Genomic DNA, 23,732 nt, shown 5'->3' with positions numbered 1-23,732 from the left:
GGAATAACATTTAAAGACAAACTTTGTCATGATGACAGCAGTACAATCCTGGTATCTTTTAGTAGGTTGCACAGAATATAAACAATGCAGAGCTTGAGCGAGCTCTTCAGAAGCGCTCAGCATTGCTGTGACACTGCTCCTTTTGAAGTCTCTGGTAAAACAGAAAACGCTTCTGAAAGGTTTTGAAGAATTACAGCCTTAGAGCAAATAGCATAATAGGCGATGAGAGAAAGGAGTCTAAGCCATCTTTCCAGGGCTTTAACTACCCAGTGATTGTTACGCCCTCTGATTTAAGAGGCACTTCAAGATTACTTTAAATGTTATTGTCTGGAATAGTCCAAGAATGGCACAATTTTACGAGTTAAAAGGTCAGGAGTATGTCCTAAAGTATATCCCATCTTTCAGGAAGCCCTGTTTCCCAAGGAGACATCTTATCTATGTGGACTTCCCGCAGTATCCTGTGGTGGTTGTTTCTGTCAAAACGTTGTGTTGCCACCCACATTCACAAAAAACACTGCTGTGAGAATGTGCTGTAGTCTCTGCTTGTAGTTAAGTCTTTCTTTTGTAGTAGGAGTAAGGGAGATGACATGGAGATTTAATTTGGGATGCGACTGTAAAACAAAGCGGGGGGGTGGTCTTAGGGAATCTCATCTGGTCTTTTCTCAGCACGCAGCTTTTCATTACTTTCCATGCTGGAATGTTTATTGTCCCACAGCTCATGTGTGTTGCAGTTACAGCTTGCTTGGCAGTTTTTCTTGCTTTTCTATTGTCTTGGGTGAACTTGTAGAAACATGGTCCTCAGAGATTAGTTTTAGGCACAGGAAGGACTGGCATGAGCCAGCCTTTTTCATTCACACCTCTTTTCACATTTTTTGTTATTGGCCTACAGCCCAGCCTGCCTTGGGAGTCCTTAGCTGGGAGTCCCCAACGTTACTTAGCTGGTGGGGTCCTGGCCTGACCCAAGTGCTCATCTTGTAAAACCAAGGGGATCGCTACCCCCAGACTCCTCTGAACGGAGGTGATCAATCACCTAATGCCTGGCTTTGAAAGATGCATAAGTAAATGCTAGGATGAATGCCCAGACATTATCTGTTATACCATGTCCCATATGGATATCAGTTTGGGTTGTCTTCAGCTGTAAAAGCTATCCATGAAATCCTGCTCTTGCCAGAGCTCTTCAGGGTGATGGCACTCACAAGATTGTGTCTCATCTCTGTCGATATTTACAGTACAGCTTTCAAATGGTTTCCACCTCTTTCTCAGCCACTGACAAAGTAAATGCAGTGGGGTGGTTTCGAGTTTATCCGTAAGTCTCTGAAAAGCGCTGTTGGTGCTCTGTGCAAAGAACCAAAGTCACAATCTCTAATCTTTTTCTCCATAGCTCACAGCCAGCGCCTGGTGCATGTGAAATCTCGCCTGAAGCAAACCCCACGGTACCAAACCTTGGAACGGGACTTGATCGAATATCAAGAGAGGCAGCTGTTTGAGTACTTTGTCGTGGTGTCACTGCACAAGAAGCAGGCTGGGGCTGCTTACGTCCCTGAGGTTACCCAGCAGTTCCCATTGAAGGTGTGGTGCCTGTCGGGAACGTCTGGTTGACATGTCTAAGACTGTGTGGTGCGCTTGCACAGCTGGAGAAGCCACAGCTTCTCTGGTGACCATATTGTATCAGTGACCACTCTGCTATGTCAGTGTTCAGTGAGACTGAAGATAGAGGGGCTGCAGTCATTCCCAAGAATTGTCATGGTGTTCCTCACTGTTGGAAGAGCAGCTGATCTAGATCTTTTGCTGCCCTTGGCTATGACTTTTATGTGGTTATTCCCTTTCTCCCTCTTTTCTCTTTAAAGAAAACCAATGCTTGAGAGAAGACATGTTCTTAAAGGGAAGGCACAGCTTTCACCAATAGTCTAGCTCAAAATGGGGAATGAGAAATGGAAGAAACATAGAACCAGTGTGACAGTGTGTTTGTAGATGGGATGTAACCAGAGCTCTCCTCAGACTTCAGTTCTCTCACCCCTTGCTGGAAGATGTGTCCCAGATTGGAGGCACAATATAGCAGGGGCAGGTGCTGCAGATGCAGGGCTTGGTGGAATTGGGAGCACAGAGTTGCTTTAAGATACCTAAAGATTAGGTGAGCCAGAATCACAGAAATTGTAATATCTTCCAGGCAGAAGCTTAGCTTCTGTCATCACCTCTTCATTTGTCACAGGAAAAATATTTGAAGTCATTCCATCCCCACATGACTAATTGGAAACATTCCTTCTGTCTGTTCTGCTAGCTTGAGCGCTCGTTCAAATTCATGCGTGAGGCAGAAGATCAGTTGAAAGCTATTCCCCAGTTTTGCTTCCCTGATGCAAAGGACTGGGCCCCCATCCATCAGTTTGCCAGGTAAGTACCGTACTTTGTATCCTGATTCATGAGAAAAGGATGTAAATGTCAAGCTAATTAAATATGAGAACTGTTAAGGCAGAAAATTGGGCAGACCCCTGAGCAGGCTGTATTGGAAATGCAAAAAGATTGTGGGTTTATTGGGTTTGTATGTCAGAGACTTTTAATGTGGGTGATGGGTATCTGGTCATTCTGGTTTCTTTTTCTGCAGTGAGACATTCTCATTTGTCCTGACGGGAGAAGATGGAAGCAGGCGATTTGGATACTGTAGGAGGCTGTTGGTAATTATCCGTGTTTTTTCTTTTCTTAGAGATGCAGCCTTCTGTGGGGTTGGTGTTATACTGGCACCCATTCTGGAAAGTGGAAAGCTGCTGCTCTTCTCTTTCAGTGTGGAAAGAGCAGCAGCAGAACAGCTTTGCTCTCTTCTGCTCTGCTCAGTGCCAAAGTCCCTCATGGAGTACCATCCTCCACTCCAGGCGTAGCTCTTTTACCTTCTCCTTACACCAGTGCTTAATGTTACGACCATGGACTGTTGTTTCACCACTAAGCTGAAGATAGGGTTTGTTTTCCTTAGGTTCACATAGCTGCTAAACAGTTACCTAAACCTGTGCTAGTCCTGTAGGCTGAGTTGTCTCTGTAGAGCAACATGCCCTGCGTTAGTCATTTGACCTAAGAAGGTTGGGATCATATTGTGGTGGATGTGCCCGCTTCTCCCCACTGTTTCTAGTGTACCGGGGTTTGAGCCAGACTTAAGGTATTGTCATCAGCAGCATGTTGTTAAATGTCTGCCAGTTTCTGAGCCAGCCAGCAAGCTGCAGAGCTAAGAGACTGGCCACTGCCTCTGCAGTAGTTATAACTCTGACGTTTTCTTGGTGGTTTTTTTTTTTGGTGTATGTATTTGCATTTGTCCTGAAAGCCCAGTGGGAAAGGGAAGCGTCTTCCAGAAGTTTACTGCATTGTGAGTCGCCTTGGATGCTTCAATCTCTTCTCTAAGGTGAGGGGGGAGAGAAAGGGAATGCGTGATGTAGGCCAAAAGGGACCTCAAAGTGAAGTCAACACCAGAAGAATGGGGATCAGGGAAGCTGATGGCTGAAGAAAAGGGCCTGAAATGGTGTTGTCAAGGCAACCGCATGCTAATTCCAGTACCTAGCAAAAACACAGTTAAAAGCAAAACTAGATTGTTAGCTGTTGCCTTGTTCTTTCAGCAGAACTACCAAAACACAAGCACTGAAAGACTAAAAGTTGGAAAACTGACTCCCAAGGGTGGTGGGGCATTTGCAAAAGTAAGCTTCCATTGACCTCACTGGAGCTGGGTTTCTCTTGCTGAAGGAAATTAAGGGTCTTCAGTTGCACCTTTTACCTTCTTCCTTATGATTCAAGGCTCCGTGTCAATGCTGGCTTAAGGAGAGAACGTAGATGCTGGTGCCCTTTATTCCTGGTGTTACCTCCCTCCTCCTGATGTACGTGTTTTTGTGTCTTCATGGTTTTATTTCAGATCTTGGATGAAGTTGAGAAGAGACGGGGCATTTCCCCCGCCTTGGTGCAGCCTCTCATGAGGAGTGTCATGGAGGCACCTTTCCCAGCTTTGGGCCGGACGATTACAGTCAAGAACTTCTTGCCAGGCTCAGGAACAGAGGTAAAGACACCACCCTAGAGAGAGGGAGACTTAGGCCAGCAAATGGTGCAGGACTGGTGACTGGAAGTTGGGATGGTGACATAGCAGTGGGGATCTTCAAGGACAGATTGTCTGGCAACTGTGTGGGGAAGCTAGGAAGTAAAATAGGGGACTGGAGGGGATGAGATGGAGACTTCAGTGACCTCAGAATCAAAAGGGAAATCGTATGGTAAAAATGAATGTAAGGGCACAGCCATGCTAATAGGGCAAAATGAAAAAGGGCATTGCCCTTGAGGCCAAGTGGCACAGACTGGTGGGCCCCTTGCTGCATAGCACATGACCTTGGATCTGCTTGAGGCCCCCCACACTTCCTGATGACAGGATTCATAGCACGTGCTCCAGCACCCTTCACGCAGAACCACTGTTTGTGTGGGACAGGGCATAGGGTTCTGGTCAAAAAATACCTGGAAGCACACAAGGGCAATGGTGCAGCCTTTCAGAATGGCATTTTCACAAGATGGAGGTGAGGGTACATGTTGTATCTTCCACAGTGTGGTGTGAGGACAGTGGGAGGGTTTTAAGAGTGCAGAGCTTTTGGGGATTAGCATTGAAGGACTGTGGGAGGATGGAAGGAGCCAAATTGAACATAGTCTTGTTGGGCATGGTATGCCTTGAGCACGAGGGAGAGGAAAGTGAGCGAGTTGATAGCAGTTGTGTCTGAGGGCTTTCAGCATAGCACTACATGACGATGTTCTCCTCAACAAAACTGAAAACAGTCCAAACTAAATGAAATTACTGCAGAGCACATGCATAGCTGGTTAAAAATCTGCACTCGAGGAGTAGAGTCCCAACGGTGTGCTGTCAGGCTGTGAGAATGTTTTGGCTTTTCGTTTCCAAGATCCTTAATGTTCATTAATTGCCTGATTGATGGCATAAACCTCACATTTGCACAATGGGTAGGTGACAGCATTGGGATGGGCTGCAGGCACTTTGGACAGTAAGGGATTAAAATTCAAAATGACCTTGCTGAGTTGAAGGTTTGGTCTGAAATTCGATATGGACAAGAGCAAAATGCTGGGAAGAAGAAATGAGTAGTCTAATACAACATGGAAGTAACTGAGTGAGCAGCAGTTCAGAAAAGGGTCCGGTGATATAGTGGGCCATAAAGTGAGCAGAAGTAACAGTACGGTATTATTTAGACAGACTCCTGCATTGTGAAAGAAAGTGAAGGCATGAATAATGAATAAAGCATTTTTATTCTGCTTTCCAACATTGGTGGAAATTTATTTAGAGTATAATTTTCCAAAAAATGCAAACACTAAGAGAAAGCCCCAGAAGAATAGTTCCACTTATTAAGTGGTTTAGAAAATACAGGCAAAGCTTGAGAAAATTGTTTGCTTAATATAGAAAACAAAGGACAAAGGAGGACATGTGACAATAACCTTCCAAAATACAAGTTTCCTACAGAGAGGAAGGTGACCAATTGCTCTGAGTCTATACTGAGAGTTAAGACAAGAAGTAGTTGAAGTAATTTGCCACTGAGATGTTTCAGCTGCAGGCTTGGTGTTGGTCAGGGTAGTTCAGAACTAGAATAATTTTCTTGTGGCATTTATCAACTGTCTGGTGTTGGAGGCTTTTAAGAACAATTTAGATAAGTTTTTGTCTAGGGTAAGGAGTTTGAAGTGCTAAGGTGCTGTGACAGGAATTATTTATGTAGATATGAAGAAAGGAAAATACTCACAGGCTGCTCTTTTCTGTAACTGATATAAAAAAATTATAGTCGGTAGGTTAGGCATCTAGATTCTTGCAGTGAAAGAAATAAATTGTAACTGTAAAAATAAGAGTGCAAGTTTGAAAGGTTCCATCCCATTCTGCTGCTTGAATGCCAGAAAGGCTGGAAACCACTCCTAGCTGAACACAAATTAGTTTTCCTCCGTATGAAGATCTCCCTGTCATCAGTCCAGTGGGGAGAACTTGTGGTTGGTCTCATGCTGTGCCCATTGGAGTGGACTCTGGGTTGTCTTCATCTGGAAGAAGGATTTATTGGAGGTCTTTGGAAAGATTGTGTTTGAGGACCTAACGCTGTGCAGTGTTTGCCAGTGCAGTCAGTAAGGCTTGTTAGCTGTGAAAATACCTGCTGGGTCCTTGCTTGCCACAGTGTGGGTAGACCGTGAGAGCTGACCTGTGGTCTTTTTTTCTCCAACAGGTCATCGAGCTGCGGAGGCCTCTTGACTCTAGGCTTGAGCATGTTGATTTTGAGTCCTTGTTCACATCCCTCAGCGTGCGGCATCTGAGCAGAGTCTTTGCCTCCCTGCTCCTGGAAAGGAGGGTGATCTTTATCGCAGACAAGCTCAGGTACCCTCTTGCATTTCCTTAAACAAAATGCTGCCAAAGAAGGGAGGCTGAGAAGACTGCAGTGATGTCTCTGCTTTGTTCTTTTTTTCTTTTCTGGCTTTTCCAGCTTCTTATCTGATGTGAGTAGAGCTGTACTTCTCAGGAGTGGTGAACTCAGACCATGCACCATAAGTGTGCTGCTTCTCATCCCCAAAGAGAACCAAATTCCCTTTCCTCCAGTTTCAGAGCAGATTCCCAGTGCTAAGGAAGCAAAAGCCCTCCTTTCACTCCACGATGCTCTGGTGTTCCCAACTGAGCTGTGCTGGAGTTTCCAGGGATCAAGCCTCAGGCAGAGATCATCCCTTCTAGATTGCTCCCTGATGGCACAAAATCTTCTTAAATCTTCAGCTTGTATTTTTAATATTGGTTCTGAAAGACTTTTTTCTTGGGGGGGATGAAATTAAATGGTGTGGTGAGGGGGGAATGAGACAGAGGACTTCCCCCTTCTGTTTTGAATCTGCTCAATTTGCTTTTTTTAAATTTTTCTCTTGTTGTTTGCTCTCCTAAATCATGAAAATAGGCCCAGGTTTCTTTAAGATCTTCTGCAGCTGGTGGCTGGCAGCTCTCCAGCCCTTGAAGCACTTGAGGATTCAGGGAGGAAAGTTCGCCAAGGCTGGGGAAGGAAAAGCTGCCTGGATGAGTAACGACACTTAGGAGCACGCTCAGGTTTCAGGAGCGTACAGTGCCCCTAAGCTGTCTGTTTTCACAACTTCCAGCCAGCAGGCTGCAGCTCTGGGACTGAGCGCTGGGACAAAGAATGGGGAGGCCCCTTCTACAGGAAAGCAAAGGGAAAATTCATCCTGCAGGGATCCGGGGCTCTTTGCGGGCAGAGCTCGGGCAGTCTCATCACAGGAATAGGATGGCTGGAGAGAGGGGAGCTGTAGCATCCAGGCAGCACTGGCTGCTTGCAGTTTTTGGCAGCTGCCTTGGGTCAGAGAGGGGAAGATTTGCCTCGTTATAATCACCAGTACATTATATGTGTAGATATTCAGTGTTCTGGATACTTAAGCCACACATTTAACACAGAGCATTCAGACTTGCATTGAAAATGAGAGAATTCATCCAGACATTGTATTTCTACGTAGCATATATGATTTATGTGATAATTTATGATGACAGGCTTTGTTTTCAAAAGTTTTTCTCCTCCGCTGTAGCAGAAATTTTGCATTCTGAGAAAATCTGTTAGGGGGACAGATAACATTGTAATCTCAACATAAGGGCTGGGTGGTAAGAGTAGATGGTAGGGAACTTCTTTTTTTCCAAAGTATCCCTTTAGAATGAACCTTTATTTACCAGATCTTTTCCTATCACATCTTTATATGACAGCACAGCACCATGTATTCTGAGCATGGTATCTGTTACAGAATATCTCTAATTCAAAGCACTTCAATGGGTTTTGGTGGGTTTTTTTCCTCGGTATCTTGTGTCAGTATATCCAGGGTCCTTAGGAATGAGTCCAGCTGCCCAGGCCTGTAAAAGAGAATAGGAGAGAGCTATAAAATCATAGTTTCTAAAATTCTAAATATGCCATAAACAGCTTTCTTCTGTGAAAAAATATTGTCACGTTTTAAAGATCCAGGGTCTGTTAGGCCACAGGGCTCAGATTCAAATATTTATTGTAGATTTGCCAGCTCTCTACAAGACTTTTAATATTTGACGTTTCTGAGAAGGCCTTGCTCTGAGCAATTTCAGGAGAGTCTTTTTCTTTTCCTATAACAAAATATAAGTTTCTCTGGCTCATTTTTATGGAGAAAAAACTTGAAAATGACCCCAAAGGACTGTAAAGGCTTGAAAAACAGAAAACAAAGACAATAACCCTCAAAATGAAATAAACCATTGTATTTTAATCCAGTCTAGTGACTTGAGTGCGCTGGATTGGTGAGCCTTTCATAAGGTCAACAGTCTCTTCTGCTTGTTGGTGGAAATTCCATGTTTTGAAAGGTGATGGTATTGCAGATACAGGATCTTCTGTCCAAATGATACTTTTCCTGGGACAGGAACACATTGAACTCAATGAATAGTAAGTAGTATTTACTTGAGAGGTGAAAATGCCAATTTCAGAGGAAAGAAAAGAAACACTTTTTGGCAATAGCTTTGGAGAAGAAAAAAAAATGATAAAAGCAGCTGTTGGAAACTGCTCAGAGGTTAGGAATGCTAGAAATAATCCAGCTGAGATGGATTAATGGGGAGAGTGCAGGTGACATGGTGAAAGATGCATAATAAATTACATTTGTCATTCATCTTCGCAGTTCTTCATGTGGGCACTATCAGTAATTATCTGTACGTGTGTGTAAAGGTGTGTCTGGGTGTAAGTGACAGAGAAAATGATGTATGCAATTTATTTACATCTTTAAATTGCTATAAAATCAGTCTATAGGAAAAGAAAGTTGAAAGGTTTCTTGCCAAATACTGTGTGAACTGTGAAACATTTTCAAGCTGAGCCAAAAAATGCATCTAACAAGTGTACAGCAAGTGAAATACTTTGTCTTTTCCATCTTTTTTAATGCACATTGAGTGTTTTTTAAAGACCTGTCAATCCAAAGCTTGGCAGCGGAAAAGGAAAGAATTTGGTTTATTAGGTTTTGGGTGGGTTGGGGGTTTTTTCCCCCCTCTATCACTATGGAAACTGCAGTATACATTGCCTCGCAACCCAGGAAAATGACTTTGTTAAAACCTTTTATCTGTGTAGTCTTCCCTACCTTTTGTTCGCTTCTGCATTGTAAACTTTGGTCCTGGGGCAGTGAAGGCCACGGCACAGGTTAGGCGCTGCAACACAAGAGCTGATTTTGTTTCCAAGTGATGCTGCCTGGCACGCAGTTCAAGGCAGTGCAAACCAACCTTTTAGAAGGCATCTTCCAAATACAAGTGGGCTGATTTCACAAGGTACCTAAAGCTGGGCAGGTTATACTGGCCTGAAGGGGAGAGGTGTTAGATTCAGAGGGCTTTTTAAATCAGGAAAATTTACGCTGGTTTAAAATGAAGGCACCCTTTTTCCAGATCTCCTCAAAAGCCTGTTGTGGATCTGACCAGCTCAAGCAATTGCCTCTGTCCCTGCCAGAAACCACAGCTGTGTCAACAACACAAAGTGGTCATTGTTATCAAAGGCAGATCTGAAAGAATTAGAGTAGACACTTTAAATGTGGTCATCCCCAGTAAAAGGTAATTAATCATCAAAAAGAAGCCTTTTCTATGTGCTACAAAAACAGTCTGATCTGGCACTGCGAATCCCAGCCTCCCAGATTTCTCCTTTTTATATTGTGGTTAGGGAGAAGCAACAGCCCAGGGATGAAGTTTGGATGCCAGATAATAGCCTTGTTTCTTCAGAGCATCTTAATGTTCGCTTCTTCACCTGCACTAACCTGCCACATCAGTGGGAGGCAGTGAGGTCCCCACAGCTGGTGCAACCTGGCGTCATCCTGGCAGCAACGCTGGGCAAAGGCACGGGGCAAAGTTTGGAAGTTCTTGTGCCTGTTAAATGTTGTAAACAAGATCTGTGATCCATCATAAGTAAATCCACATGTGACACAGCATCAGAAATCCAAAGATGATTGTAAAATGAATCCTGTAGCAGAGCTTATAAAAAAGAAAAGAAAAAACCCCATGTAATCAAACCATGCTAAATCACCAAATGCCAGTGTATTTTCAGCAGTTTGGTTCATGCAGGGAGCAAAGGGCTTCCCGGCAATAAACTCCAAAAGGCTGATTGATTCAATAGTGTTTTTCAGAAATCATAAAGTATCCTAAACCCAAAGAGGGATTCAGGTTGGGGGGGTCTTTAGCACAGGTTCTTGCCTTTGGAGTGGAAAGCTGTAGTCAGTCTGACATTTGGGAGGAAAGCAACCAATCTGAGCAGCCAGTATTCTTCCTTAGAAGCTGTTGCAAGTTGTCAGGGTGTCTTTTTTAGAACAAGTCAAGCTTGTCTTGGAGGAAGTTTTGCCAGGAAAGGAAGAAGAACTTGTATGTAGTTGCAGCTGTTGTGTGCAGAATCTGTATTGGCCGCCTCTGTCAAGGTGACTACCAAGAAGCAGCAGCCACATACGGTGCTGTGTGATACGTTTTTGCATAGGATGCTGTGTGATGGGAAGGCCTGTTGTTCGAGCAAGCAAAGGTCACAAATTGCTGCAAAATATTGTTCTGACCAAGGGAGTGCTCAGCCAGAGAGATATATGTGTCAGTCTATACTCAAATCAGCCCTTTAGGGAGAGATCTGACACAGTTCTTTGAGTACATCTATACTTCTTAGCTATATATCACTCTATACTAGTGATATCTATCTGTCCTGCAAGCTGCTGTGCCAGTGACATCATACATGCAGCTCAGCCACGCTCACTACAGGAGGCTGAATGAACCCATGAAAATGTGCTCAGGATCTTAAAAGTGTACTTTAAAGATCTGCAGTATTTTAAGGATTAGCTGTCGAAACCAAAAGCCTTAAAAAAGTGGTTCTGTGTCCCATTTGAACAACTAGCATTGAACTTCCGTGGCCTGAGAGTAGTGCATGGCATTCCCCAGAGCACACTGCAATCACCTTGGGTAGATCTCTTCATTCCTGGTGGCATCTGGAGTGCACCAAGCAAAACACAGCACCCTGGGTCAGTATTATTCCAATGGCAGCAGTCATTATCGTGGTTAAGGTGCATGTGTCCTGGGATATCAGGATTTCAGTAGGGACACTGGCTGTAGCTACCCAAAGTCATTGGTACAAGAGCCCTCACAGGGCCGATCGACACTGAAATAGTACTTTGAGAGCACATCAAACTTTTCTGGTTGTCTTGTGCACATCAACCGTGGTTGATTCTGCACACATCTCACAGAAAGAGACATCCAGCTTGAGTAGTGCCCAAAACTTCAGTGGCCGTATTCCCCTTCTACACAGAGGGGTACCTGTTGTGTTACCACTGTGGTGTAGTTTGGGCAGCCTTCCCCATCGCTGTTGGCTGAAGAGCACACAGTCACACAGATGGCATGAAAGAAATTTATCATACTGGATTCTTTTGCAAGACTTAGTAGCCGTGGTGTGAATCAGCAGTCCCTTAGTGCTCACTGCAGTGCCGTATGCAGGAGGAGGAGGGAGCTTAGGAGTCATTCCAAAGGACTTAGGTTCTGCTGAGCTCCTGGCAAGCTGCAGCTCCCCGAGACTATCTGCAGAGCAATTATGACTGAATCAGATGGGGAAGAGACACCTCCTCTGTGTCCATCTCTGAACTGCTCTGCCTTCAAAGGAGGCTCACAAACCTCATTCCTATCAGTGCTGTTCCCTGAAAATGTCTTCCACAGTGAGAAATGTTTCAGAGCAGAGATCACTAGGATTTATCCTGGAGATGATGAGGCATTCGCAGATGGAAAGGTGGAAGGGGAAGCTTTCTTTTTGACTTTCCGCTGTGTGGTGCATATAATTTCAGAGTTACACAGCTCTGTCTGTGACTTCCACTAACTGGACCTCAGCCATCTTTCCTCCCACTTAATCTCTCACGTACCATGTGTACTCACTGGGATTTGAGAGCAGGGTTGAGGGAAGAACAAGCCACCATAAATATAGTAGGAGACAGCATGCCATAATATCTCACCATGCCATAAATAACCATGTACTTCAGCTGCTCGCTGTTCCTCTGTGGAGCTACCTGGAGTCACAGAGATCTTTTCCCTTGGTTTGCAAGTGCTGTCTGTAAAGGCAGTTCCCACCTTTAGGCAGGAAAGTTGGATGTGCCTTCAAGATGGAGGATTTGTGACAAAGGTGAAACTTCTAACACTTGTACCTTCGACTTCTCTTCAAAGAAGAGGAAGTCCAGTGGTGATGGTCTTAGAGCAATGCCACAGTGCTGTGCGCAAGGGAGTTCTTTCACTTTCAGCATTATGATGTTGTTATTACTGGGGCTGTTATCAGTCAGAAATTGAGGAGTGGAAAATATGCTCTGTGGTAATGGAGGGTAAAGAAACCCCTGCTTTTGCATCTGCTATCATAGTCTGAAATGTATGGGTGCACAAGTAACACTACCTTCACTTTTGGTGCAGGTCCTTTTGAGATTAGCTTGTATGAAAGATGCAAGAAAAATAATCTACTCTGATATTGTTCCCACATTTTTTTTTAGTGGTTTTTTTGTGGGTTTTTTTTGGTAAATGTTCTTGTTTCTTACTAGCTCTGTGTTTTCTCATTATTTTCATTTTGTTTCTCTCAGATTCATTACCTACCTTGCACGTGTGGTAGACACAGCAAGACATGGACTTGCTGGTGAGGGCAGGCACAGCTTGAGTGCAGGGACATAGGGGCAGCCAGCAGGAATGAAAGTGGAGAAGGGAGAGGGATACTCTTCGGACCTTCATCAACAAGGATGTGGAACTGAGGTCTTTGTCCCATCTAAAGGCTTAAAGCTACCAGTCTGTGACACAGCCTTTAAAGGGTCCTCCTCTTTTTTATGGAGTATCCCCTTAAGAAAAGACAAGTCTCTGAGAGCGCAGGGAGAGGAAACTGTCCCCATCTTGTGAAGTGACTTTGTCAGCACGCACATCCCAGCTGTCCCTCCCAAGCGCCTGTTCCCTACCTGTTGCAGTCCTAGATAAAATTCTCACGTTAAGCAGATTCCAGCCTCTCCCCTGAGATTTACTTATCTTCAAAAAGCATCATGTGTTTAGCAATGTTTACTGCCTGATTTCTTCATACGGTCACACTGATGTCCCAGCAACCATAATTGTGTTCTGCTAAACTGAATTTATCTGATGAAAGCCAGCCAGCTGTAGCCCAGCCACCACTCTGTGCTCAGCATGTGTTAGTGTTACAGCTCAGGGATTCAAATCCACCAGACTTAGCTGGAGCAGGCGGGGAGGGAAAGCAGGCTTCGCTTTTCAGAGCGAGCTTAAGTCCACACCCATCAAACCCCTTTCCTCTCAAGTCAGCAATAAACTGCCAGATCCGGGTTGCTGAGTGTAAATTCCCCCGTGGAGTTTAACAGGAGCCAGCTGGGCGCCCTTGCTCAGCAATGTGACTCCTCCTGGCCGCACCAGCCTCTCTCCCCTCCTCCAACCCTTGGAGACCTGGATGCTAGTAAAACAAAATGACGTTATATACAGGGCTTATAGGGGCAAGCCTTCCCCCTCCTTTGATGCACACAAATGCTTCCAGACCCAGAAAGGATGAGTAACTGGTGCCCTGCGGCAAGCTCTGCTGTGTCTGACTTCAGACCCTGCCCGCCTCCTGCCAGAGAGCTGATGGCATTTCTGGATGGACCCCCCTTGGAAGGTGTCAGCAAAGACACTTACAGTTGAGCCAGTGGTGGCATTGGAAGGGGGAAGAAGGAAAGCTGCGGTCCCATGAGCCTTGGGCAGCATCCCGCAGATGTCAGCCGTGTGCTCCCCTCCAGAAATTTCACTCTCCCATGGTTCTGAGTAGCCTTGGCAGGCTCCACAGGCTGCGGGGTGCCCACAGAGCCTCTGGCTGGAGACCACCGCCTTTCTCCTTCCCCTGTGCTCCAGCATGGCTGCCAGGAACTATCAGTATGATTGGGACCGATAGAAAAGCATGCCATTGGCATGCAATTACTCCTGCTAAGGGTTGCCCAAAGGCAAAGCATATGTGCTGCATAGGTAGCAAGCCAAGGGGTAGGGACGGACCATGGCTGGAACGACCTGCAGGCACACCTGGGGACCTTGCGGCTGCAGGTTATGCCCGGGGCATTGCCAGGGGGTCCAAGCAGGCCATCCAGCTGTGCTGATGAGGCCAAGAGTATGGCCAGTAGGTAAGTGAGCCACAGTACAGCCCAACAGATAGCTGCTGTAGTGGTGGAGCCGTCTTCTGCACCTCACAGCTGTGAGCTGGCTGTGCTGGACAGTATAGCCCCTATGCATGCAGACCTATGGCTTTCTCATGGGAACAGCCATAGAGGCACGCTGTGAGAGAATAAACTCATTTCTCTAATGAGAGGCAGTAGCATGGAAGACCTTATGTCTGTGTGGTATTTCCTATCGGGGCACTGGAGGAGCAGATCCTGGATTCAGTGGGACCCATCTCTTGTCACACACGCATGGGCCAAGATTGTCTCTTGTAATCTGGGCTCCTGTCTCGAGTCATTGCTCCCAGGCCTGAAAAATGGGGTCAGAAGCTTGGGAAAGCCTCTAGTAATCAGAGATAAATCAGGGAACAACTGAAAGAGCCCCGATTTCTAGGAAGCACTGCTCATCTCCTGACTGACCAGCCATTGCCCTTGGTTGTGTTTCATTTCCAGCACTCTCTCCAAGTGTTGCCACGCCACGGTGGCCCTCCTGTACCCCTTCACCTGGCAGCACACCTACATCCCCGTGCTGCCACCTTCTATGATCGACATCGTTTGCTCGCCCACCCCCTTCCTCATCGGCCTGCTCTCCAGTTCCCTGCCCCGCCTGAAGGAGCTCCCTGTGGAGGAGGTGAGCGATGCACCCCCACTGTGGCCTTGCTCTTGGTTGCTTCCAGTGGGCTTTGTCTTCTGAAAGGCTGTGCTTGAGAGTCTGCCTTTGCAGCTGGCAGCGTGAAGGTGCCACACTCTCGTCCTCTGGCTCCTGCGAGCGTGGGGTGAGGGAGGAGGTCAACATCCCCCGAGCAGACGGAGGTCTGTGCTCTGCCTTGTCCACAGCTTGGGAAGGCAAGGGGCTGGGATCTCTCACCATGGGGCTGCTTCGAGTAGGAGATGATTTCATTAAAGTTTCTGGTGGTTACTGCATAGTGTTGTCTAAGGGATAAGTGCAAAGTCTGCAGGGCTTGAAGTATGATTGCTACAAATTGGCTAGGATAGCTGCCCCTCTAATTAACACAGGTGCCTAATGAAAGGAATAAATAATTAAGAACCAGATTCATGGTGCACGAGGGTGAACGCAGCAAGGCTGAATGTGGTCAGGGAGGCATTTCCCTCCCTGCCCACCCAGGGGACAGCGGTGCAGTGCGCAGGGAGCAAAGATGGAGCTCTGACCCCGGTGTGATGGTGAGGAGCGGTGGGCTGGGCTTGGAGCACAGCCTCCTGCTGTCCAAGCTGTTCTGTGGTTTGCGGCAACGTTGTTAGCAAGCCGCAACAAGGGCTCCACTCTTGGCTCGTGCTTGGGTGCCTGCTCCAGCTGTGGTGGGTGGGAGGAGCAGAAGCAGGGCCCAAGTGTTTCCTCCAGAGCAGTTACAAGTTAAGATAAACTCTGATGATGGAAATAATGACTTCCCCTTTTTATTCTTGCTCTTCTATTTTTAGGTCCTCGTCGTTGACCTTGTAAATAACCGGTTTCTGAGACAGGTGAGCAGAGCTATTTCATATCGTTCGTCTTCTATCCTATTTTTCCACCACACCTTACCTCCATCTGTGTTTGTTGACCTGCCCTCTCCCCACACAAACTGAGGCAGGATTTGTGGCTGACAGTGTTATAGGGGTTGCTGTTTACGTACATAATACCAGAGTCCCAAACCACAGCTGTTGAGGACTGAATCACTGTGTATTATCTCCTTCTCCATTTTTTCTTAAAGAGGGGAAACGGTGGCAGTTGAGCACTGTCGGTCCTTAAGTGGCATCCTGTAAGGCCGAGGGCAGAGCTGAAAAGCCTTGGCTCATCGCTGTCTGCTGGGGAGCAGCACGGGCTCTTCCAGCCTGTGTCTGTCAGTCCCTCTCCTATTGCATACCTGGCCCTGAGTGCGGAAGGGAGCCTCGGTGATTTCTTCAAATCCTTCCTGCCCAAGGAGCTTGTGGTTCCTCACTCCAGTCCTTGCACTGGACAGGTCACAAGTAGGAAGCCTGTATGTTGCTCTGCAGACAAGATTGCCTGCTGGATTTTACTTCCCTTTGTTGTGGAGAGGAGGAGCGGGATATTGAAGCAAAGAGGATAGATGAGCGAACATACTCCTGGCCCGGGAAGCTGGTTTTGCGCCAGAGCTCTTTGGCAGATTGCTGAGCAGTGCTGGCTGCATCGGCCTCTGCCGTGCCTCAGGTCCCGCGGGCAGGACGGGACGAGCGCACCTCCTGCTGCAGGGAGTAGCGTGCAGGCGAAGGCCACTCCTTCAGTGCAATTCTCACTGGCCAGCTGCCTTAGCTGCAGGGAAGTGCTTTACCTTGCGCTTCTCTTTGGAGGTTTAAGCTAAATCACGCTGTCTCAGCCAGGGCCAGTAGGAGCTCACACATGGTCACCGGCAGTTCCTTGGTCTATGGGAACTGGTTACACCTTCCTAACACAATCCATGCCTGAGCGGAGCAGGGGGTTGTGCTCACCTGGCTGCACGCCAGCATTGTTCAGATGTGTCCTCTTTGTGGTGGTGCCAGTGCTCACAGGCAGATGGTGGGGCCATGGGTGAAGCACTACTCAGTAGCCTCTCGGATTGAACACCTGAAATTCTTCCAGAATAGGAGAATATTTTGAACAAGACATCCCCTTTCTCTTTCGTGTCATGCTTCTTGATAGTACTGCGCTGAGAGCTGCTGGGAACGTGCCAAGTGTATTATGAGTTCTCCTCCTTCCTCTCCTCCCAGTTCATTTTCAGTGCTCCCCCTGCCGTGCTGGTGATGGGATAGGAGCTGGTGAGGAGAAGGGCAAGGGCCGGCCACGTCCAGGCCCCAGGCCCTGAGGAGGTGGCTCTGTTTTGCAGATGGAAGATGAGGACTCCATCCTGCCCCGCAAGCTGCAGGCCGCCCTAGAGCACATTTTGGAGCAGAGGAACGAGCTGGCGAGTGACAAAGAGGAGGGCCCTATCAATGGCAAGCAGGGTAAAGCACAGTGCCTTTCAGCTTAAAACCACGTCTCTTCCCGTCCCTTTTCCTCCTGTCACTTCTTAGGGGAGAATTAGGCTTGTACTGAATTTAACACCACAGACACTGGAGGCAGGTGAGGATTTTGGTTGAACCTATGTTAAATATTCCATTGCACTGGGGACAATTCTCTTTGTGTGAAGAGAAACAGTACTTACCCCTTCCTGGGTCTGTTCATCCTTCCTTTATGGCTCCAGGGAACACCTGTACTCCTTTCTGGTGGGGGGGGTGGGGTATCCCACAGGTCTCTCTCTGCTGCTGACTGTCTGAGTGATGCATGCTCCTCTCAGGGACAGTCCACCCTCAGAGCTGCAGTCTCAGAGGTTGCCATGCAGCTCACAGGAGACTGGGCTGAGACAGCCTGGGCAGTATGGGCATCTCCTGGTTGCAGGGGAGCCAAGACAAAACTTGCTGGCTTTCAAAGTAGTAGCATCCCAGTCCTCTTCATGGCAAGCACTTCCTAGGATGCTGTCTGTCTTGAGCAGCTTTTTCTGCTCAGGCTAGATCTTAAAAAAGCAGGGGGTTTGTGCCCAGGGCTTTTCGTAGCACATCCTTACAGCACTGTCCTCACTGCTGCTTCTTTCTTTTCTCCTTAGAGACCAGCCCTTTGAACGAGGTGGTGTCCGAGGCCTTTGTCCGTTTCTTTGTGGAGATCGTGGGCCACTACTCCCTCTTTCTGACCCCCACTGAGCGAGATGAGCGGACCCTGCAGCGTGAGGCTTTCCGCAAATCCGTCTCCTCCAAGAGTCTCCGACGCTTCCTGGAGGTCTTCATGGAGACGCAGATGTTCGGGGGCTTCATTCAGGAGCGGGAGCTGCGGAAGCAGGGGGTCAGAGGTGAGGGGCTCTGTCTGGGCTTCTGCAGTCATGCAAACTCCGCTGTTGCTCCCACGAGAGCCAGGAGATGTTCACCAGCCGCCAGCTCCATCCCCAGCACCATGGCTGGAGGCTGCAGTGTCCGTGCAGGGACACCAGGAGAGAGGTGGTAGGGAAGCCCTAGTGCAGGCCGATGGTTTGTTCTGACACCCCTGTGTGGCCTTCAAGGAGTCACTCGGAGATTTTTTTGTCTCTGTTTCCTTATCTTCCCAAAGGGGCGCATCGCCTCCCGGGAGCGTGGTGAGACACAGTGTTTGCACAGAGCATGGGAGCTGGCTTTGGAGAACAGGGGCTGTTTGCACGATCTGGTAGTTTCTCATCGAGGCTGGGGTTACAGGCACCCTTCACCCCTGCAGTAAGGGATATAAGCAGTTTCCTCCATGTATATGCCTCTTCGTTCCATGCTGAATTCCCATCAGGACCGTGACGGAAGGGGTACACTGCTGGAACGATGTTTATCCTTGCAATCCCTCATGTCCCCTTCCCATGTCTAGAGGAAGAACTGGCTGGATTGGTTATGGCTGTTTTGGCTAGTAGAAAATAGGGATGCTCATGTCCTTCCCAGAGCTGCTCCAGTTGTTTCACTCCTGTTATCCCACAGTCCCGAGGGCTCTGCTGGCAGCTGAAGTTTCTCGTCCCTGCTGCTGCTGAGTGCTGGCTTAGCAGTTTCCTCCCAAGCACTAATGAGCAGTGGGCACTTGAATAGGTGGCTGAGTAAAAGAGGTTTTGCAATGCGGTAAATCCCGCGTGACGATTCCCCAGATGGTCTCACTTTCTGGACTTAGCTGTATTCGTAGCAGAATGGACAGAGGTTTTGCCTCTCCCTGTGCGACGTACAAAAGCTTAGTCAGCCCTGCAGTGGTGGAGGAAGAGGTGGTAGCAGGGTTTCTTTGCTGGGACCCCTACAGATGTGGACCAAAGCTCCCATCCCAGATCCAGGCTCACCTGGTGGAGGAGGTGGGGTGAGTTGTTCCCTCTCATGCGCAACAGTTTATTGGTAAGGCAGGACAGTATGCTTTCAGGTAGACGTTCTTACTTGTATTTATAGGGAAGCAAAATAGAAGTTGCTGACTTCTTTCTTTCTGCAGGTCTGTTTGAGGTACGGGCTCAGGAGTACCTGGAAACACTTCCCAGTGGGGAGCAGAGTGGAGTCAATAGGTTCCTGAAAGGCCTAGGTAAGGAATCAGCAAAACCCTTGGCTTCTCAGAAGGCTTGGGCTTCTTGTTGCCTTCAAGTTTGGTAGCAGAGAAGCTGCTGAAGGGTGGCAGGACTCTGCTAGTGACTGCACGTGTCTTCTTGCAGAGCAGTGCTCTGAGCCTTGAGCGATCAGCACCTGGCTGTGTATCCCTGCTCTGGCACGCTGTGGGCTCTGCCCCCTGATCTGCCACTTGTCTGAAGGCTGGTGGGGAAGCCAAGTTTGGGCCATGAGCTATGTCTGTGTCTTCCAAAGGAGACAGGCAGGTCTGAGGAGGCAATGGAGCAACCAGTAACTCGAGGGTGGTGGAGACAGTTCCTGATGGGGGGAGTGACACAGTCTCCACGGCCTTTGGGTTTGCCCTTAGGGATCAGCGCTCGGAATCGCCCAAGAGCATCTTAAGATTGAATCCTTTTTCCACTGTAAGTGGGGTTTGACAAGAGCTCCAGACTGAGGTTAGAAGTCCTTGATAAATCATTGGACATCATGGCTAAGAGACTTTGATCTGTTCAGATCGCATCCCTGGCCCTCTTGTCTTTTCTTGGCCATTTAAGAGCAGCAGTGTCCATGGGACCGGTGTACCCTGCCTCCTTCCCACACACACTCTGGCCAGGTGGGCTTAGTAATGCATTCACTTTCCAGCACCGCTGGGCAAGTGGGGTCTGCAGCGTCCCAGTCTGCAGTATTGCTCCCAGGGGTTGGGCAGAGCTATGGCCTGCTCTGCAGGCACCTACTGGAGCTTTGCAGGGCAGGTGGCTGTGGATAAGGACCCAGGGCTGGCAGCAGGGACGATTCTCTGCATAGGCTGGCTCAGCCAGTGGTGGTGAGGAGTGACACCTGTTTTGCCTGTCACTGTGGGAAGTCCATTTTGCTTTCTCCATCTCTCCAGGTAGCAAAATGAAATTCCTCCACAAAAAGTAAGAGCGAAGCACATCGTCGTCCCACAGAAGAGAATGGCTTTACCATTTAACAGCAATAAATCAGACTATTATCAACCATTCCCATTCGGCCTGCTCCCAGGAGCCAACAGCCTTGGGCGAGCTGACCACGGCCGAGATGCACTTGCACAGACGTGTGGTGCCGCAGGAAGATTTGATGGCTGTGGGGCTACCGGGAGAGGTTTCTGGATATCTACAGTACCATGCACTGGACCAAGCACTCTCTGAACTCTGCACTAGCACGTTGCAGGCATCCCAGTGGATTGGATCTCTTAGCTAATCAATTCTTTGTTTTGTTGTATTTTTCTATTTATATTGGGGTTAGAACAATTATTAACCAATGACTCTTGCCCTGCCTCCTCTTTCCACCTGGTGCTGCAGGAGGCCAAAGCAGGACTCCCACGGGACTGAGCAGGCAAAGCACAGGCACAGAGGAGGGGAGGAACAGAGATGCATGGAAACAGATCTCTGCAAAGTGAGGACGGTGAGGACTGCAAGGATGATGTGGACTGAGCAGGAGGAGCTTCCAAACAAGGGACAAGGGTGAGGGGGTTCCACTAAACCTACTGAGGACTTGATGGGCCAGCCAGCTCCTCGGGTGGCTGTTCTAGGGCGTCTTGGCACGAGGAGAGGCCTTTCCTTATGCAGTGTAATTAAAAGTGAGTGGTGTAAAAGGCATGCGGAGCCTTGGTGTTTTATGGAGGGAAGAGAGCTGTGTCTGCCCGCCAGCCTGCCTGGCACTGAGCGTGAGCTGGAGAGGACATCTAGCAGCTGAGGCCAAGCCCTCAGCTTCTGTGTGAGCTTTTGGAGCCCAGATGGCCACATTTCTTTGCCCAGCTGCTTGCTCCCCAAGGGTCAGATGGGCTCTCCTTTCCCATCTCTGGTTGGAACTGTGGTTCTTAAGGTCCTTTCCAACCCAAACCATTCTATGATTCTGTGATCTTGAGTGTTGCTGCTGGGGAGCACAATAGGAAGCAGGCAAGGGGAGCGTGCCTGCTGCTGCCTTCTGTGCTCCTGGTTGGAGAGTAGGTAGGACCTGCCATTGCCCCCCTCCTGCTCTCCTCTTCTCTGTCCAAGTGGGGAGAGGTTGGGAGGTGTCAGGAGAGGCATGTGGAGGTTGAGGTGGGGGTGAGGGCTCTTTTCCAGCTGATGGAAAGCTGTTTCCCTTGCACCGTTTGTGAGGGCACAGTCAAGAGCAGCTGGAGCATCCTTGGATCTCCTCTGCTCTTCAGAGGGGAAGGCAGAGGGTGGCTCTGCTACAGCCCGAAGGGAAATCTCTTCCCCAGCTCTGGAGGGATTGCAGAGTGAGAGCTGCCTGCAGGTACCTTTGCTGTGGGCAGCTGTGCTATGCTGGCCTACGCAGGGCTGCCAGAGGTTTTGAAAGTGGTCTGGACGCCCCTGTGGTCAGTGGGCTTTCCCAGGCAAGAGGGCCTCGTTGACTAGCAGTGGGGTTCAGAGGAGCTCACCTCCCCACGGTAACAAAGGGGGAGCTGTGGGTTCAATGATGCTCTGTGAATCTTTTGAAGCCTGTATTTCCGAAGTTTCCTACAGTGACAGCCTCTTCCTTTGCTGTGGTTAAGGACAGAAGAAATGGGTTGTGACAGGTGGTGGCAGGAGCGAGTGGGTGGAGAGGTGGAGGGGTGAGTGGAGAGACACGGTGCTTCGCTGGCTTCCAGTGTAATGGGGCTTGTTGTGGCCGTGACGTGTCACTACCTAGGGACCAGATAAACTGGGCAACCTGCCCCAGGTGGCCCCACTTGAGCAGAGGAGGTCGGCCCAGATGACCTCCAGAGGTCCCTTCCCACCTCAACCCCTCCGTGATCCTGTGGTGAGCACCATAAATGCAGGACAGCAGCAGTGCCATGCTGGGCAGGGGGCAGGTAGGCAGCACCTGCAGCTCTGTGCTCCCCGACCCCTATGCGGGGACAGTTGAAGCAGCGATAGAGGGGCTCAGAGAAGGCAGCAGCATTTATCTCCCCTCTGGGAGTCAGGCTCCTGCAGGGATGGCCAGGTGGGGGATGCAGGAGGGCTGCCCCTTGGGTGCGTTGCGCAAAATTAGCACCACTTAACGCCTAGTCTGTCACAGGAGGGGGTGGTGGTCTGCCAAAGGAAACTGCGGTGGAGTTCAAGGTGAATCCAATGCTGCGTTTTGGTTCTCTTTTTAAAAGGTGTTTTTAATGGTAGCAAAATGGGGTTTTGCAAAGCTGGGATGTACCCAGACATGCACCAGGCAGCCAGGATGCCTGCAAAGCTTTGTGGGGTGCTAAATGAAGCTGATCCTGTGGTTCAGCTCAGGCCTCCAGAAGCAAGTGTCCTACGTGGTCTTCCCACCACCAAGCCCAGAGGCTCCACATTCCCCTTCTCAAGTGACGTTTCTGACAGCGTGGGACTTCGCCTTCCTCGGCGGGAGCCATGGTAAGGAGCTGGGAGGGTTTCCTGGGGTGCCCGATGCCGACAGGCTCCTTAGCTCAGCCTGAACTTGTGTGTGAGCGTGCCAAGGTACTCACAGCTTTTACTGCAACATCCTACTTGCTCAGATCAAAATGGGCTGTGAAACAGCCCTGTTTGTCTCATTTGGGGGCTCCAGGTGGGCTCTGCCAACACCAGGCTCTGTGGCCATCAGTGCTTTTGTTGGCAGCTCTCAGGAAAGCGGGAATTAAATGTACATAGTGTACAAAATCCAAGGGGGTATTAAAAAACAGCGGCATGAGAAGTGCAGTGAAAGATTTACAGCTTGTCATTAAGGATTTAAAATGAAACTCGGACAGAGAGCATTGGCCTCCAGCGGCAGAACAGCGTCTCCAGCTTTACGCCGAGCCGTGTTGCTTCAGGATGAGCAGGACCCCGCGCCCCTCAGGGCTCTGGATGATTTGGAGGAACCCACCTGTGAAGAAAAGCCGTGAGGCCAGCTGTGCTGGGTCTGACCACAGGTCCCTGTGCTCTCCCATGGAGACCGCCAACAGCAGGTGCCCAGGGAAGACTGTGTGAACAGAGCGCGTATACTGAATACACCCTATATACTATAAATGCACACACTATATACTATATATACCCGGAACATTATACTTACATCCCACAACCGAGGGTTTCCCACACCAGAGCTGGTGTCTGTGTGTTTAGTAGCCTTACATGAGTTTCTCCTCCATGACCGTGTGTACGTGGGTATAGACAAACTTGCTAAGGCAAGAGTCCAGCCCAGGGGCAGTACAGATTTACCGAGGGGTACTGGGGTATCAGGATGCTTGCTCCGCGCGGTTAAACGTTAAAAGCTGCAATCCCTGCTCCCTGCCGGTCCCTGGTTCATTAGGCAGCTCGCACATGCTGACGCGAGCAGCTCTGTGGGGTTGGGAGCGCATGATGCCCGGGAGAGCTGCGCTTGCTGACTCCCAAGCCACCAGCTAAACCCTGAGCCCTGTTCCCTTCCTTGGCTTCCCCACATGGGCTGTCAGCATCCTGTGAGGGCTCAGGGTGCCGGACAAATCCCAGATCTAACAGATACTTATCGGCATGTCCCATTCCCCACACAGTCGTTCGTTCATCATTGATGGTGGCTGGTGCTGGCAGGACAGACGGGGAGCCCTGTGCAGC

At 48.8% G+C, this 23,732-nt stretch overlaps 1 protein-coding gene across 4 annotated transcripts in view; it reads left to right on the top strand.

Moving 5' to 3' along the window:
- DENND2A (DENN domain containing 2A) overlaps positions 1-20,822 on the top strand; it is a 61,016-nt gene extending 40,194 nt beyond the window's left edge. For 2 of the 4 annotated variants that reach the window (XM_075755433.1, XM_075755439.1), the window contains exons 9-20: positions 1,382-1,569; positions 2,279-2,388; positions 2,600-2,669; positions 3,305-3,382; positions 3,884-4,024; positions 6,210-6,358; positions 14,614-14,791; positions 15,598-15,639; positions 16,977-17,094; positions 17,733-17,972; positions 19,100-19,186; positions 20,096-20,822. In XM_075755433.1, coding sequence (XP_075611548.1) covers positions 1,382-1,569; positions 2,279-2,388; positions 2,600-2,669; positions 3,305-3,382; positions 3,884-4,024; positions 6,210-6,358; positions 14,614-14,791; positions 15,598-15,639; positions 16,977-17,094; positions 17,733-17,972; positions 19,100-19,186; positions 20,096-20,127 — 1,433 coding nt within the window. In that variant the 3' untranslated portion in view covers positions 20,128-20,822. Of the gene's footprint in view, positions 1-1,381; positions 1,570-2,278; positions 2,389-2,599; positions 2,670-3,304; positions 3,383-3,883; positions 4,025-6,209; positions 6,359-14,613; positions 14,792-15,597; positions 15,640-16,976; positions 17,213-17,732; positions 17,973-19,099; positions 19,187-20,095 lie in introns of those variants that run through there. The other 2 variants (XM_075755444.1, XR_012835867.1) reach the window with 2 other exon arrangements.
- The last annotated feature ends 2,910 nt before the right edge of the window (positions 20,823-23,732 follow it).

The sequence above is a fragment of the Balearica regulorum genome, chromosome 1 (genome assembly GCF_011004875.1).
Source record: "Balearica regulorum gibbericeps isolate bBalReg1 chromosome 1, bBalReg1.pri, whole genome shotgun sequence".
In the NCBI taxonomy this organism is placed as follows: domain Eukaryota; kingdom Metazoa; phylum Chordata; class Aves; order Gruiformes; family Gruidae; genus Balearica; species Balearica regulorum.
The sequence above is the reverse complement of the archived record's forward strand: the minus strand, read 5'-3'. Positions and strand labels throughout refer to the sequence as shown.